Source organism: Panthera pardus, unplaced genomic scaffold (genome assembly GCF_024362965.1).
Source record: "Panthera pardus isolate Hobbes unplaced genomic scaffold, ASM2436296v1 HiC_scaffold_25, whole genome shotgun sequence".
NCBI classification, from domain to species: domain Eukaryota; kingdom Metazoa; phylum Chordata; class Mammalia; order Carnivora; family Felidae; genus Panthera; species Panthera pardus.
This window is the reverse complement of record NW_026526821.1, coordinates 51,565,061-51,583,102: the sequence shown is the minus strand read 5'-3', so window position 1 is coordinate 51,583,102 and position 18,042 is coordinate 51,565,061. Positions and strand designations below refer to the sequence as shown.

Below are 18,042 nucleotides of genomic sequence, written 5' to 3'. Positions count from 1 at the left end.
TATTTTGAGAAAAAGATCAGGCAAGGGGCAGAGAGAGAGGGAGACAGAGAGTACCAAGCAGGCTTCACACTGGCAGCATAGAGCTCAACAACAGAGGCCTTGAACTCATGTTTAACCAACTGAGCCACCCAGGTACCTCTGAAGTAACCTTTTCAGAGAATGGAGAAAGTGAATCTATTAGAGGTCAAGTAGAATTTTGTTCTAGGCATTACCGGTTTGGAGTCTCGAGGTTATGAAAGTCAGTTAGCCTGGTTGTGATTTCCCCAAATTCCCAAATGCCCTGTCCCCTATTGCTCAACTGTTAGTATATAAGGCTCAAAGGAAGCAGATGGTAGGGTTCTTCTAAGGAAAGGTAGAGGGAATTAATTGAGGGCATCTGTGAGCAAGCAGTAATTATGAATATTAGGGATTATGGCATTTTAGTTTGACAGAGAAGGAAAATATGTGTTTTGTAGAAAATTAAAACTTGGTGATATCAGTGTATTGAAGACAGCTTTCTTTCCATGTGGTAGAGACAAATATATGTGGCAGTGAGGGTATGTGTGCCCACAGTGAGGTGAAAGAATAAGAGGGGTATAGTGATCTAACCAGTGTGACCAAAATACAGACTTTGAAGACCCAAGTCAGTGCTCAATGGATGGCTGAGGCTGGAGTGTAGAGCAAAGCCATGGAGATGAGGTAATTAAAGAACCGAGTAGCCAGGCTATTGTATATCTTTGCACATCTTTCAATTGCTGATACTAGTTGGCTATTAGCAATGGAGGAAGAGTGTTGTATTCCAGCTGCTCATGAGGAATGAGTGGAAGAATTAGATAGCATGTCCTTTGGAAAACAGGATTATAAACGTGTGGGGGGGGATATATGATTTGGAGGTGAGTAGGTCACTAACTGTACCTCCTCTACTTGTATATAGGCTAACAGAGAAAAGGCTACCATGGCAGAGAAGTAATGGGGGTTATCTCAAGGTAATACTCCATTTAGTTAAGGCTAGATGGTGAGGACTCTGAGAAGATAGCAGAACATTAGAAGCTTTAAAGTGTGAGCAGAGTGGATAGGGGATTGAGTCAGATTATGGAGGTGCAGAACAGTTAGGGGATAAGGACCTTGGTATGAGGATTGACAGGAAAGCTAGGCTTCTGGTGGTGACTGGGGTGTACAGAGATGTGGGGCAATAGTCCTGGCCATCTGTGAGGTTTATGTGGGCAACCATTGCTATTATGTAATCCCAGATGTTTCTCTCCACCTAAGTTTCTTGAGGTTTAGCTTCTGGCTGGGAGCAGCTTTCTTCCATGAGAGTTGGGATATATAGGATGGTACTAGTTGTGATAATTTACTAAAGCCGTACACAGTGGAATGGTGTTCATAGGAACCATGATGTGCTTAAACGTGCACAGGCATTTCTCTAAATCATTGATTTTTTTTTTTTAATAGGAACAGCTTTTAGATTGCAAAGGTGAAGATGGATGGAATAAACTTTTTGATTTGATTCAGTCAGAACTTTATGCAAGACCTGATGATGTCTATGTAAACATCCGACTAGTAGAGCTATATCGCTCAAATAAAAGATTGAAGGATGCTGTGGCCCACTGCCATGAGGCAGAGAAAAACATAACTTTGCGTTCAAGTTTACAATGGAATTCATGTGTTGTACAGACCCTTAAGGTAGGTAAAAACTCTTGGGTCTCTATGCTTCTATGTAGATAATTACTATACATTCTTTTGTATTTTAGCGGTGCTCTCTGAGACTTAAATTTCTTCCATTTATGTATAGCAACTCTGAAATGAAATTTTTACTAGGATGATTTCAGTTTTATAATGGGTAGATTGGAGAGATAAATGCAATAAATATATATGCTTTTGGTGTTTTCATAGGTTGATGTAAAAATCAGTGGTTTAATGAGTATAAGGATGGGCAAAAGCATTGATAGACCTAAAACTAGACATAAAACTAATTTTACAATGCTTGGTAAAGCTTTGTAATTCACTGTTTTTTCTACAAAACAGGAATATATGGAATCTTCACAGTGTTTGGAGTCTGATAAAAGTAGCTGGCAAACTGCCAATAAAGATCTACTTCTGGCCTATGCTAACCTTATGCTTCTTACGCTCTCTACCAGAGATGTGCAAGAAAGTAGAGAATTATTGGAAAGGTATGTCGACTTAAGGAAAGTACTTTGGTGTCAATTTTAGATTTTCTTTTTGTAGTGATTCAGTACACTGGTCTAACCATCTTTACTGGGTCACTATTTCTATAAAATACCCAGGGGTGATAGTTAATACCATAACTCTCTTATGTCTTTTTTGGGGATATTATAATTGGTTTTGTATGACTTTGATTTTTTAGAGAATTGTGTTACTGTACAGACTTGATTACATTGTTATAGTTATGTATCCAATTTTGGCATGCTTAGTAGTCCTGCAAATGAATGTTCTGCTATTTCATATTTTATTTCAAAAATGATATATAATCTTGAGTGAAAATCAAAATAGACTTCCATCTGTCAGATGTTTTAGTAGAAGCATTTAGTATCCCCAACATTTCAGAAAACTTTTAATGTTTTTGCTTAGAAACAAGATAACTAAAATATAATGTATGATTTTTCTGTTTTCCTAAATTTTGATTCCCAGGATCATATCTCCATTTATTAAAATAAATTTCATTGAACAAAAACATCACTTGGATTTGTATGAGAATGTTAGTTGAGAGCAGGGGTTGACCAGAGCTTCTAAGCCAGATATGGCTCACTGCCTGGTTTTGTAAATATGCTTTTATTGGAACACAGCTGTGCCTCTTGTTATGTATTATCTGTGGCTGCCTACATATGACAGTGTTGGAGTTGAGCAGCTGTGACAGAGATTATATGCCTGCACAGCCATATTAGTATGTGGCCCTTTATAGAAGTAGTTTGTCAGTCTCTGGTATAGATTGTGCATTTGCTTGAAAAGTAATTTTTGTTCCCCATCTGATGTTCAGGGAGTTAGGGGATACAGTAATTTCTTGAAGAATTTCTTAATGTTCTAAGTGGCGAGTAAGGGTGGTATCCAAAACACTTCAACTTTCAGATTATTTTAGAAAATATTTAGGATGTTTTCTTTTATATGGGTTATATACTCAAACATTTTTGATCACCTTAGAAAATGAGGGTGGAAAAAGACAGTTTCTTAGTAGTACTATAAATAATTTAAATTTGGGGCACTTGGGTGGCTCAGTCAGTTAAGCATCTGGCTCTTGGTTTTGGCTCTGGTCATGATCTCAGGATTCATGGGTCGAGCCTCACGTTGGGCTTCACACTGACAGTGCAGAACCTACTTGGGATTCTCTCTCTCCCTCTGCCCCTTAACCCCCCAAAATAAATAAAACTTAAAAAAATAATTTGAACTTCATGGATACCCTGAAAGGGTCTTGAGAAACCAGGGGGTTCCTGGAACTTACTTGTTATAACCTATTTAGAAATCATGCTTCACATTTCTATCAAGTGTTGCTTTTCTTACAAAGTGAGGATGCTGAGGGCCATTTGAATTTAGAAGCACTAATTAGTACATTTACAAATAATAGAAATTCAATTTAAGCCTGTAGTTATCCCAAATATCTTATCAGTTATTTACTTATAATTTGAAAATGGCATGTCTAATTTGAGAAATTCCACCTTTGAATTAAATAGCGAAACCGTATGATCTAGGAGAAACTGGAAAATATTTTAGTTTTCCAGTTTTGTGCTGGTCAGTTATGGAACATACACCATGGACAGTAATCTTATCTTTGTTTTTTTTTTTTTAAGTTTATTTATTCGTTTTGAGAGAGGCAGAGACAGCACAAGTGGGGGAAGGGCAGAGAGAGGGGGAGAATCCCAAGCAGGCTCTGCACTGTCAGCATGGAATCTGGTGCGGGGTTTGAACCTATGAAACTGTGAGATCATGACCTGAGCTGAAACCAAGAGTCAAATGCTTAACCAGCTGAGCCACCCAGGTGCCCTAGTAATCTTACCTTCTGGTTTGTAGCTTTTCTGTGATTGGAGGGCTGGAAATAACTGTTTGGAATAAGATATTGTCGAGGCTAAGCTTGAAGTATAGAAAGTATGTTGAATAAAAACAAACACTAGATGATTCATGATTTATAAAATAGAGAAAGGATTATTAGTTTGAATGTGAAAGATGAAGCTTGAAATAAATTCCTTTGTTAATTTTTAATTAAGTCATGAAACCGCGATTATTCACAATGCAATAGGTTTAATACCTGTTTAATAATTTAATATTACAGTTTTGATAGTGCTCTTCAGTCTGTGAAATCTTGTGTGGGTGGAAATGATGAACTCTCAACTACTTTCTTAGAAGTAAAAGGGCATTTCTACATGCATGCTGGTTCTCTGCTTTTGAAGATGGGTCAGCATAGTGATCTGCAATGGCGAGCTCTCTCTGAACTGGCTGCATTGTGCTATCTTATAGCGTTTCAGGTAAGCTTTTCCTGGTTTTGGGTGTAGTTGACATTTCACTGAGACTCTGTTGTATTTTACATGGAGATGTGTCCTGGTATATATTGAAAATACAAATAAATCTGTAGAATTGAAGTCGAAATAGTTTATTTGGAAGGTGAAAAATAAGAATATTTCTACAGTATTGGTGAGGTGAAACAGGTATGTTGATGCATTGCTGGTGGCAGTCTGTATTGCTTGACTTACTGGAAGACCACTTTGAAGAGTTTGATCTTTTTACTCTGCCATTTCTGGGAACCTGTAATAAGGAAATAATCTCAAATATGGATAAAATTTGATTCAAAAAGATGTGCACGCATAACTTGGACAGAAACTTAAGTAAGTTTTGGGGATGGTTACATAAGCTGTGATAGAAGAATGTGTTTAACATGTTAATTGAAACACATAATGTATGTAATATGTATATAACATTGGTGATATTATCTATAGTATATAACAGTATCTCTTCATCTTTGGAAATGTAATTCCTTTCTTTATACATAGAACATGACATGAACGGGGTGCCTGGGTGGCTCAGTCAGTTGGGCATCCGACTTTGGCTCAGGTCATGATCTCACCGTCCGTGGGTTTGAGCCCTGCATTGGGCTCTGGGCCGACAGCTTGGAGCCTGGAGCATGCTTCGGATTCTGTGTCTCCCTCTCTCTCTGCCCCTCCCCCACTCAAGCCTTCTCTCCGTCTCTCTCAAAAATAAATAAAAATTAAAAAAAATTTTTTTAAAAGAATATGACATGAAGGAAAGATGCCAAAATGTGAACCATTATGATGATGAGATGCTGGCCATTAACCCTTCCCCAATCCATTTTTGTAGTTTTAATGTTTTCTTTAGTTAGCTAATATTCTGAAATGAAAAGAGATAAGCAGTCTGCTCCAAAATGCAAAGGGCCTGGCTTATAAGAATAATTGTTAGTTTTGGTGAACTGTCTTTTGCTTGAGGGAAAGAAAAAAGGATTCACTGTACTTTTAGGGAAGCTTCCTCCTTCTAGTTCATATTATATAGATCTTTTTTTTTTTTTTTTTTCCAACGTTTTTTATTTATTTTTGGGACAGAGAGAGACAGAGCATGAACGGGGGAGGGGCAGAGAGAGAGGGAGACACAGAATCGGAAACAGGCTCCAGGCTCCGAGCCATCAGCCCAGAGCCCGACGCGGGGCTCGAACTCACGGACCGCGAGATCGCGACCTGGCTGAAGTTGGACGCTTAACCGACTGCGCCACCCAGGCGCCCCTATATAGATCTTTTTTTAAACACTGTTGATACTCATCCCACGATGTTAAGTGCTCCTGTTTGCTCAGCAGAAGCATTTGGGTTCATCAAGAATATATGTATTAGTGAAAATAGAGTGAAGCTAATGAAGTTGCTAATTTATGTAGGCACTAAAAGGTTCTTACGATTAATATTATTAAAGAATCTTCAAAGAAGTGAGTTATTTTTAATGGAAACTGGACTCTTAATTTTTTAAATATATATTTTTAAGTTAATGCAGTCAACTGTTTTAAACTTTGACCCTTTTTAGTGGTAAAAACTAAATTTCCTTCTTTTTTTATTATTTTTTTTAAAGTTTATTTTGAGAGGGAGAGAGAGGCAGGGAGGGGCAGAGAGAGAGAATCCCAACCAGGCTTCACGCTGTCAGTGCAGAGCCCAGTGCCAGGCACGAACTTGCAAACCATGAGATCACGACCTGAGCTGAAATCAAGAGTCAGATGCTTAACTGACTGAGCCACCTGGGTGCCCCTCAATTTCCTTCTTAAACCATTCACTCAAATCTTTCCTACAAGACAAAGACTATTATCAGTATCTTGAATATTTAGAAGTTTTTCTGCATATGTAAGCATAAAACACACCCTTTACTTTTTTTTTTCTTTTAATGTTTATTTTTTGAGAAAGAGAGCATGAGGAAGGGAGGCGCAGAGAGAGGGAGACACAGAATCCGAAGCAGGCTCCAGGCTTTGAGTTGTCAGCACAAGATCCCTACGTGGGGCTCGAACCCATGAACCACAGATCATGACCTGAGTCGAAGTCAGGTGCTTAACTGACTGAGCTATCCAGGCACCCCTCCTTTCTTTACTTTTAAAACTGTTTTGCCTCAGTGAAGGTGTGCTTTATCTACTGTCTAACATTTTGCTTTTTTCACTGTTTTTCCATTGTCTCATTTCAGCATATAGACGTCCACTTCAGTACTTCTCTTTTACCTACTACACATTTCCATTGAATGGATAAATAATGGAAACCTCTTAGATGCTTGAATTTTATATTACCATGTGTTGTAAAGCTCAATTATCAAATGATTATAAGCATACAGAGGAAGTGTAGACTGGCATAGAAGTGCTTAAGGAATCCTGTCAGGCTAGCATTTTTAATGGTAGGATTTTCAGACTCTTGATCAAGGGAATGTTGTGGTTTTAGTAAGTGTATCTGCGTTTCAGGTAGGCATTACACAAAGTCTTTCTTGAAACTGTTTAATTTCAGATGAGGATATGTTGGCTTGGGATGACGTGACTGAGTGGATTGATAACTAATTAGTCACAAATGATAACTGTAAAAGGGGCCAGTTTTATGAATTGAGGTCAGTTTGAAAGCAAAATGAATTATATCACATTTTGTTTTTCATTTTGTGTGCTCTTCAACATCTTCAGAAACAGTTTGCCATCATGTTTAGAAAACTTACGGATAAAAGCATAAGTCTAACTAATGTTTCTAAAATTCAAAATAAGAAGATTTTAGATTCAAGGAATATATTTTGAAAAATTAGTGTCTTTGGAAAAGTGATTGTATTCATACGGTTTAAAACTCTAGTGGTGTATAAGAGTATACCGTGAGAATTCCTTTCTACTTCTGTTCTTTCAGTCATTTTTTCTCTTCCCTGGGGGAACTAATAATACTCATTTCTTGTGAGTTCTTCAAGAAATGTTTTGTGCATATATAAGCAAATAGACACTGCCCCACTCCTACTTCCCTTAAAAAGTTACAGATAGATACATTCTGTACATTTTTATTTCCTTTGCTTTTTACTTTTTAAAACATTTTTTAATGTTTATTTTTGAGAGGGGGGGAGGGGCAGAGAGAGGTAGACACAGAATCGGAAGTAGGCTCCAGGCTCCAAGCTGTCAGCACAGAGCCTGACGCGGGGCTCAAACTCACAAACTGTGAGATCATGACCTGAGCTGAAGCCAGACACTCAACCGACTGAGCCACCCAGGTGCCCCTCCTTTGCTTATTTTAATGAAATATGTGTTGGTGGTATTTCCATGTTGGTATAGAAAACATAGCATGAGTATTGCATCCTCATTTGTTTTGATAATGGTTGCATATCATTCCATTCTATGAAGGTACTGTAATTTTGGGTGTTTTTTTTTTTAAACAGTTCCCTAAAACCAAGTCATTAGGTTACTTTTACTTTCTTGCTATGCTATTTCAAATAATTCTTTAATGAATAACTTGTGGTATTTCACATGTGAAAATTTATGGGTAAAATAAATTCTTGAAAGAAGAATCAAAGTGTATTTATGCATTTATAATTTGTAGGGCTTTTGTCAAATTTCCAACTTCACAGAAGTTGCACCAGACCACTACCAATTAAGAAAGTCATTGAAATTTAAAAGCAGTTACTCTAACCACTCATGTATTGCTTTTAAAGGGCTATCTCTAGTAAGTGCCTGTTGTCTGTGACTGAATATTTTCAGTGATTGAACATTCACTACTTTTCAAGATAGCCCATTGCATTTTTGATAGTTTGGGTCTTAGTGCTTCCTTATGTGTAGCAAAAGTATTTTTCAGCCTGCTACCCATTGGTGTTTTTCTTTTGGTACTATTTAAAAACACTGAACTCATTTGTGAATGATTTTCTTAATGTCTGAAGGGAACTATTGTATTTTCTTCATCATTTTTTCAGCTCTTCATAGGACACAGCTTGGAGTCCCTTTTCCTCTCTTGGCTGTACCACTTTATCCCAGTGGTGTCCCATATTATCCATGCTCTTTAAAAGCGTACTGTCTGTAGTGTGGCATTTGAAGGCGCTTTTATAGTAGAAAGTAATTTCTTGGATGTTAATCTTTGTAGACAGCTTTTATATATTAACTAAATCCTTGATTTCCCAGTTTATTCAGTTGAAAAACTGCAACTCCTACTCAGTTTAACCATTGGTTAATTGTTCATCATCAAAAAAGCGCATTGTAACAGAAAGGAACATATTACTGTTAGAAATATGGGTATCACTAAATTAAGACTTGATTTTAAAATTATCAGGTTCCAAGACCAAAGATTAAATTAATAAAAGGAGAAGTTGGACAAAATCTACTGGAAATGATGGCCTATGATCGTCTGAGCCAATCAGGTAATGGTAACGTTTAATTAGTTTTATTTTAAAAAGAAAAAGAAATTTCTCTGTTAGAGTACACCTTATGATAATCCTGTCTGTTTAGGAGATACTTTGCATAATCATTTCTCTTTGCCATCTTGGATGAGGGCGAGAGAGAACTAGAAGTGTCTCCTTCAGAAGGTAACAAATGTTTGATATTGTTTGCTTCTGGATGGAGAAACTTTTTTTTTTTAATTTTTTTTTTTTAACGTTTACTTATTTTTAAGACAGAGACAGAGCATGAACAGGGGAGGGTCAGAGAGAGAGGGAGACACAGAATCTGAAACAGGCTCCAGGCTCTGAGCTGTCAGCACAGAGCCCGACGCGGGGCTCGAACTCACAGACCGTGAGATCATGACCGAGCCGAAGTCTGACACTTAACCGACTGAGCCACCCAGGTGCCCCTGGAGAAACTCTTTAATCCCTCCTTTATCTAGTTGCTAGAGCCTCCATTTGATATTTTAATGAGCTTCTTGAACTAAGAATAATTACTGATCTGCCAGCCATTTAATATCAGTAGTTTCTAAGATAACTGCTGTGGAGGATATAAAGGTGAAGTAATGGATCTCTTAAGGAACTGACCACACAGTAAAGAAAATAAAAGATATATACTTAACATACTGTTAGGCTTTTAGAATTTGTAAATTTATTTCCACTTTTGACTATTTGGGATGGATCTTAAAGGTCTATTACATATTATCTGGTTTTGCTGAGGCAGAAACTTCAAGATGTTCATATGGCCAGTGAATCAAGCAATGAGCTGAAGAAGCATAATGCTTTATATAAGAAGCAATTTTGATATAAAATTGAATGAACTTTGTAAAGAGCAAGTAGTAGTATTAAATTAAAGTTACTATAAGTTTTGTCTGTAGTTAGACTGTTGGTCAAAGCTTATATTGCTCCTCTATCCCACAGCTTGCTTTTTTGTGAGAGGTGGACTTTCAGTCCTTAAAGAAGTAACTTTGTATTTTCTTCTTATGTCTCCTGTCTGCCTTGCAAGGCTGTCATAGATGCTTTTGCAGGGTTACAGTTAGTAAAATGAACTGTATTTTAATGTCTTTGATCTGGGCATTCCTGAATCTGTCGCTGCAAATTTTTGGAGAGATAAGTCTGGTGGTAACCAAACCTGACTGACTAGCAGAATTATTTCACGGAGTGGTTTGTTTTTTGTTTTTTTTTTTAAACAGCTTAATTGAGAGTAAATTCACATACTATATAATTTATATAAATGTACGACTCAGTGGTTTTTAGTATGTTCACAGAATTGTGCACCCATCACCACAATTTTAGAACATCTTCATCACCTTGCAAAGAAACATCATACCCATTAGTAGTCACTTCCCATTTTCCCCCAAACCCTCTAGTCCTGGACACCCACTCATATTCTGTCTCTTTAGATTTCCTTATTCTGGGCATTTTTATATAAATTGAACTGTACACTGTGTGGTCTTTTGTGACTGACGCTTCTTCCACTTACCATAGTGTTTTCAAGGTGCATCCATGTTACAGCAGGTACGAGAACTTTATCTAAGGAGTGTTTTAAAAATAGATTCCTTACCCCAAACCTGTGGAATCAGAGTCTCTGGGAGTGTGGCCTGGAAATAATTATTTTTTGTTTTTGTTTTTGTTCATATATATATATATATATATATACATATATATATATATATATGTATATATATGTTTATTTATTTATTTTTATGTTTATTTTTGAAGGATTGAGAGACAGAGCATGAGTGGGGGAGGAGCAGAGAGAGATGAGGCACAGAATCTGAAGCAGGCTCCAGGCTCTGAGCTGTCAGCACAGAGCCCCATTAAGGGCTCAAACTCACAAACTGTGAGATCATGACCTGAGCCAAAGTCAGACGCTTAACTGACTGAGCCACCCATGCGCCCCTGGAAATAATTGTTTTTTAAAAGCTTTTTCAAGGATGAGTCTTACCAGCTAGGCTTAGAAATTGGTGTATCAGATCAGAGAATTTGAGCTTGGCTCTGTTCTCCTTTGGCCACTTAAATGACACACTTTCCATCTAAAACGTAAATACTTTAAATACTTTTGGCGTTTTTCACATACTCTCCTCTTTCCTTTCACTCTGGCATGAGATATAGTTAACTGTTAAATTTGTAATCTGTGTCCATTTTTTGCTTAAGAACCCTTTTTGTTCCGTTGTGGTTGCTGGGTTGGAGGGTTAGCTCTGAGGTAGTCATGTTTTTTTCTCCTTAGGGTATATGCATGAAACTATTGAGAGATACAAATAAGAACAGTCTTTTTTAATTGATGGTAATAATTTGTTTTTCAGGACACATGCTGCTAAACTTAAGTCGTGACAAGCAAGATTTTTTAAAAGAGGTTGTAGAATCCTTTGCCAATAAAAGTGGGCAGTCTGCTTTGTATGATGCTCTGTTTTGTAATCAGTCACCTAAGGATAGATCTTTCCTTGGTAAAGATGATATTGGAAACATTGCTGTGCAAGCACCAGAGCCTGATGATTTGGCTAGATATGATGTTGGTAAGTTGTTATCTTTTAAAGTAAACATTTTGTATTTTAATCCTTTTATTTTAGAAGAATAAAAGCAGAAAGAAATAAATTGCTCATAATCTCATTACTCAAAATAATGACTTAATATTTTCCTGTATTCCTTTGAGGTTTTTGGTGGTATAGGCAGGTATGAGGGGTTGGTAATGGTGGCATGTTTTTCTTCTATACTTTAAAAAATTTTTTTAAATGTTTATTCATTTTTGAGAGAGAGAGACAGAGCAGGAGCCAGGGAGGGGCAGAGAGAGAGGGAGACACAGAATTCGAAGCAGGCTCCAGGCTCTGAGCTGTCACCACAGAGCCCGATGTGAAGCTCGAGCTCACAAGGCATGAGACCATGACCTGAGCTGAAGTTGGACGCTTAACCGACTAAGCCAGGTGCCCCATGTTTTTCCTGTAAATAGTTGTTTATACTGTACATATGATTATTTTCACTCATGAATTCCCTCCCTGTTTATCTGTTTTGGTAAATGCCACTTTTAATGCCAGTACAATCTGTTGTATGAATTAGCCATAATTTTCAGGCCAGTTTTTTGTTGTTCAGTATCTAGGATGTTTTCAGTTTGTTCACTGTTAATATATCTCCATTTCACATTTTCCCATAGAGTTGCCTAAAGACAGAATCACGGGGGTAAAGTTGATGAATTTTAAATCTCTTGCAAATTGCCGTATTGACAGAAGAGTTGTACCTCTTTATGCTTCCAAAAGCTCATAACTTTTTCAGTATTAAATTTCTTGTAGAAGAGGGGTGCCTGGGTGTCTCAGTCAGTTAAGGGTCCAACTTCAGCTCAGGTCATGATCTCACAGTTTGTGGGTTCAAGCCCCATGTCAGACTGTGTGCTGACAGCTCACAGCCTGGAACCTGCTTTGGATTCTGTGTCTCCCTCTCTCTCAGCCCCTCCCTCGCTTGCGCTCTCTCTCTGTCTCTCAAAAATGAATAAACATGAAACAATTTTTTTTTTTAATTTCTTGTAGAAGAAAAGATCTCTTTACTATTCCAAGGGATTAATGTAGTGGTATCCCATTGTTTTAATGACTCTTTACTGAAAGGAAAATCCATTGTTTCAGGATTTTTTACTGGGTGGCTTTTGTCACTACAGTGTTTCATTGAGTTCTGGTGAGTACCTTTTTTCCCTTAGATGGAATTGAAAAGAGCTTTCTTCATAACTATTGTTATTAAAATTCCTAGACAAAAAGTGTGAATATCCTTAGTAAGAAAATGAGACTCTGCTTATCATAGAATTTGCCCCTGTTCACGTAGAAGAACATTTCTAAAATTAAGATACATTTGTTATAAGTAATTGGCGAAACTGATGGCACAAGCAAAATTTCCAAAACCTCAGTCCAGTTTTTTTCTATTTCAGGTGCCATTAGAGCACATAATGGTAGTCTTCAGCACCTTACCTGGCTTGGCTTACAGTGGAATTCACTGCCCACCTTACCCGCAATTCGAAAATGGCTAAAGCAGCTGTTTCATCATTTGCCCCAGGAAACTTCAAGGCTTGAAACAAATGCACCCGAATCAATATGTGTTTTAGATCTTGAAGTAAGCAAAGATTTTAACAAATTAAATATTTTGTGTTTTGTTTAATTTTTTGCCTAATTTAAATTGATTTTTCTTTGAATAAACCAGGTATTTCTACTTGGGGTGATATATACCAGCCACTTACAAATAAAGGAGAAGTATAATTCTCACCATAGCTTCTATCAGCCTCTATGCTTGCCACTTCCTGTGTGTAAGCAGCTTTGTACAGAAAGACAAAAATGTTGGTGGGATGCAGTCTGTAATCTAATTCACAGAAAAGCAATGTAAGTAGTAAAATAAAAATATTCCTTTAACTGACTGCCTAAGTTTTTAACTTAAAAACCTATTTAAAAACTTACTGCCTAGGTATCTAACTCTCATGTGAAGATTGAGTTTAATTCTCATGTGATGATTAACATACATGTAAGTTTTGAAATGCACATTTGTAAATCAGTTTTATTAAATAAAACTTTTTTAGACCTGGAACCTCAGCAAAATTGCGACTTGTTGTTCAGCATGACATAAACACTCTAAGGGGCCAGGAAAAACATGGCCTTCAGCCTGCCCTGCTTATACATTGGGCAAGATGCCTTCAGAAAACGGTGAGTTCGTTAAAGTGTAAGCATTTTTAAGAACATTATGTAATGTTTAAAAATCATAAACTTTTCACTGAGTCTTTTAGTTCAAAGAAACAGTATCAGCCTGTTCCTGTTATGCTAGGTAAAGTGTATTTTTTTAATCTTGCCACGAAATAGTTAACAGTTTACATGTAAGTATTTGGAACAGTGCCTGGCACAGTAAATGTTACATAAGTATTAACTGTTCTTATTAGTAGTTAATAATTATGTTAATGATAATTATTATCCAGCCTGAAATTTTTTTTTTTTAACATACCAGTAGCAGAAGGCTTTGTAGGTTAAGACCAATACAGATCTTTGTAAATATTTGAAATCTGTTTTGTGGCAAGGTTAGTTGTAGATGTTTAACTCTGTGACTAAACTGTGACACTTACAGAATGGTTGATTTGGGCTATGTAAAATGGCAGCTTTTAAAGTTTATTTATTTTGAGAGAGAGCGTGCATGAGCAGGGGAGGGACAGAGAGAGTGTGCAAGAGAGAATTGCAAGCATGCTCTGTACTGCCAGCACAGAACCTTATGCTGGGTAGAACCCACATCATGAGATCATGACCTGAGCCTGAGATCATGACCTGAGCCTGAGTCGGATGGTTAACTGATTGAGCCAGCCAGATGGCCCTAAAATGGCAACTTTAAAAGAATAGATTGGGCTGCCTCATTAGGTAGTATCACTGAAAGTGTTTAAAAGTTGGGTCTAGAATGATCACTGGTATCAAGATGGTTCCAACATTTAGAGAGTGAGGCATATGACTTTTGAGATTCTTTTTGCCTTGATTTGAAATTTTAACCACTTGTTTAGACCATTTATAAAGGAATTTTTAGATTCTGTTATTTGTGTTCCTTAGGTTGTGTGCTTCTTTCTATTTTAGGGCAGTGGTCTTAATTCTTTTTATGATCAACGGGAATACATAGGCAGAAGTGTTCATTATTGGAAGAAGGTTTTGCCAATGTTGAAGACAATCAAAAAGAAGAGCAGTATTCCTGAACCTACAGACCCTTTGTTTAGACATTTTCATAGTGCAGACATTCAGGTAATGGAGGATCCCTTTGTGAATGAACTGGAGATGTGGATTTCTAGTTTAGAAACAAAGAAATGGAGGTATAAACTGCTTAAATTAATTGCCTGGCTACTTGATCCTTGTCTTGTTTTCAAAATCCACTATCTGTTGCAAAACATGGCAGAAAAGAGGGCTGAGCTGTTAATTTCATTAGAAATTATCGTGTAAAATCTTTGGGGAATCACTTGGGTTTGATATTCTGGAGAGAGGCAGTTGGACTAAAAATTACTAAATGTGTTTAGGCATCTGAAGTTGGTGAATACGAGGAAGAAGCAAACATAACATTTGCTATATTGGATGTAGTTAATGGAAATATAGAAGATGCTATCACTGCTTTTGAATCTATAAAAAACATTGTTTCTTACTGGAATCTTGCACTGGTAAGTAGATGGTGGTAGGTGAGTTAACAGTGTTTTGTGTTAAAAACCTAATTTTTTCATAAGAGCATTCTTTGGATAGATTTTTCACAGAAGAGCAGAAGACATCGAAAATGATGCCCTTTCTCCTGAAGAACAAGAAGAATGCAAAAATTATCTGAGAAAGACCAGGGACTACCTAATAAAGATTTTAGATGACAGTGATTCCAATCTTTCAGTGACCAGGAAGGTAAGCTTCAGGCTGTTTGTACTTTCTTACTATTGATAACTGGTTAATAAGTGTTTTATGCTTTGCTTTTATATATATATTAAAAAAATTTTTTTTACTTGTTTTATTTTTTACTTTTTAAAATTTACATCCCAAATAGCATATAGTGCAACAATGATTTCAGGAGTAGATTCCTTAGTGCCTCTTACCCATTTAGCCCATCCCCCCCCCAACCCCTCCAGTAACCCTCTGTTTGTTCTCCACATTTAAGAGTCTCTTCTGTTTTGTCTCCCTCCCTGTTTTTATATTCTTTTTGTTTCCCTTCACTTATGTTCATCTGTTCTTTGTCTTAAAGTCCTTGTATTAGTGAAGTCGTATGATATTCGTCTTTCTCTGACTAATTTTACTTAGTATAATACCTTCCAGTTCCATCCATATAGTTGCAAATGGCAAGATTTCATTCTTTCTGATTGCCGAGTAATACTCCATTGTATATACGTACACCACATCGTCTTTATCCATTCATCCGTTGATGAACATTTGGGCTCTTTCCATACTTTGGCTATTTGCTGCTATAAACATGGGGGTGCATGTGTCCCTTAGAAACAGCACACCTGTATCCCTTGGATAAATGCCTGGTAGTGCAATTGCTGGGTCATAGGGTAGTTCTATTTTTAGTTTTTTGAGGGACCTCCATACTGTTTTCCAGAGTGACTGCACCATTTTGCATTCCCATTAATTTTTTTTTTAACGTTCATTTATTTTTTGAGAGACAGCGATCGAGTGTGAGTGGGGGAGGGGCAGAGAGAGAGGGAGACACAGAATCTGAAGCAGGCCCCAGGCTCTGAGCTGTCAGAGCCCAACGTGGAGCTTGAACTCATGAACCGCGGGATCATGACCTGAGCCGAAGATGGCCACTTAACCAACTGAGCCACCCAGGCACCCCTGGTTTTATATTTTGATAATTTCAGAAATACTCAGTAATATACCTATTATTAATGCACAGAACAGTGTGTGTAAATGTTCAATTAGCATTGCTCTATCTTAGGTGTGGTGTTTTTTAAACTTGGGAACCTAACTTTTTATTCTTAACAAAAATACTTGTTAGGGAATAAAAGATTTCTAAGGCAGAACATTTATTTTTGTTACCTTGGCAATGTACTCAAAGTAAATATTGCAGCCTAATGCCTTGCTGTTAATGAATTTTGCAGTTAAACATTTCACTGAAATCAGAAATAGTTGCTGACACTTTCAGATTATTTCTCCTCCTCTTTACCTTTGCTGTGAACTGTCTTTTTTTTCTTTTTTTTTTTTTTTTTAACTATCAGCAGTTTTAGACTGTCATGATGTTATTAACTTTAGTTGTACCCAACTTTCCAAGTATTTTGTTGATTAATTCATGTTGCTGATCTTAAATTAGGATTGATATTGTCTGGTGCATTCTAGCACCTGTTTCTCTCTCCCCATTCAAAATCAATAAAAATCAGTAGCTTACTTTGTTCATGTGGGAAAATCTTCCTAAGTTAACATTTCTCTACCATTATTATGGCTAATAGCCGGGGTAGATATATCATACACTTTAGAATCAGAAGACTTTACACAGCAGTTTCACCTATGTTCCTGTGTAGAGTGGTTATTATACAAGAGTGAGAAAATAGAAGCACATCCGTAAGATAAAATCTTTGTATTTGTTTCAGAGTTGTTTATTTTTGCAAACTTGATTCATCCCTTTTGTTTTTAGTTGCCTGTGCCGCTGGAGTCTGTAAAAGAGATGCTTAACTCAGTCATGCAGGAACTTGATGACTATAGTGAAGGAGGCCTGCTTTATAAAAATGGTTCTTCTCGAAATGTAGATTCAGAAGTAAAACATTCTACACCATCTCCCACCAAATATTCTTTATCACCAAGTAAAAGTTACAAGGTAAGTACAAAAAATGAATTACTCCATTGCAGAATATATTTCTATTCTAAATGTTTTAAATATTATTTTGTTACTTTTTTAGTATTCTCCCAAAACACCACCTCGATGGGCAGAAGATCAAAATTCTTTATTGAAAATGATCTGCCAGCAAGTAGAGGCCATTAAGGTAGATCACTTAATATCTCTAAACTGTGTCTCTTCTGTTCCAAGATTTCTTCCTTCACCACTCCCTCACATCTTTGTAAAGCCATTCAAAATGACCCTTTGCCATGCTACAATAGAGTTATGCATATTGTTTTGCATACGTCTACCTTGACACTTAACCATATTTTTCCTATGTTTTTAATTATAATTTTTTAATTTAATTTTTTAAACTTTAATTCTAGTGTAGTTAACATAACATTTATATTAGTTTCAGGTGTATAATACAGTAATTCAGTAATTCCATATATTACTCAGTGCTTATTAAGATAAATATATTCTTAATTCCTGTTACCTATTTCACCCATTCCCCCCCATTCATCTCCCCTCTGGTAACGGACTATCTGTTCTCTATAGTTGAGTCTGTGTTTTTGGTTTGTTTCTTTGTTTGTTTTTAAAATTTTATTTCTTATTTTTTAAAATTTACATGGTGCAACAATGATTTCAGGAGTAGATTCCTTAGTGCCCCTTACCCATTTAGCCCATCCCCCCCTCCCACAGCCCCTCCCGTAACCCTCAGTTTGTTCTCCATATTTATGAGTCTCTTCTGTTTTGTCCCCCTACCTGTTTTTATATTATTTTTGTTTCCCTTCCCTTATGTTCATCTGTTTTGTCTCTTAAAGTCCTCAAATGAGTGAAGTCATATGATTTTTGTCTTTCTCTGACTAATTTCACTTAGCATAATACCCTCCAGTTCCATCCATGTAGTTGCAAATGGCAAGATTTCATTCTTTT

General features: G+C 36.7%; 1 protein-coding gene across 2 annotated transcripts in view; it reads left to right on the top strand.

Annotated features, from left to right (window-relative positions):
• Positions 1–18,042, top strand: part of LOC109258054 (E3 SUMO-protein ligase RanBP2) — an 81,955-nt gene that overhangs the window by 30,268 nt on the left and 33,645 nt on the right. For both annotated transcript variants that reach the window (XM_019434583.2, XM_019434585.2), the window contains exons 5-17: positions 1,432–1,662; positions 2,005–2,150; positions 4,259–4,451; positions 8,733–8,820; positions 11,145–11,354; positions 12,746–12,927; positions 13,015–13,190; positions 13,385–13,508; positions 14,412–14,573; positions 14,843–14,980; positions 15,060–15,206; positions 16,927–17,106; positions 17,189–17,272. In XM_019434583.2, coding sequence (XP_019290128.1) covers positions 1,432–1,662; positions 2,005–2,150; positions 4,259–4,451; positions 8,733–8,820; positions 11,145–11,354; positions 12,746–12,927; positions 13,015–13,190; positions 13,385–13,508; positions 14,412–14,573; positions 14,843–14,980; positions 15,060–15,206; positions 16,927–17,106; positions 17,189–17,272 — 2,061 coding nt within the window. The remainder of the gene's footprint in view (positions 1–1,431; positions 1,663–2,004; positions 2,151–4,258; positions 4,452–8,732; positions 8,821–11,144; positions 11,355–12,745; positions 12,928–13,014; positions 13,191–13,384; positions 13,509–14,411; positions 14,574–14,842; positions 14,981–15,059; positions 15,207–16,926; positions 17,107–17,188; positions 17,273–18,042) is intronic.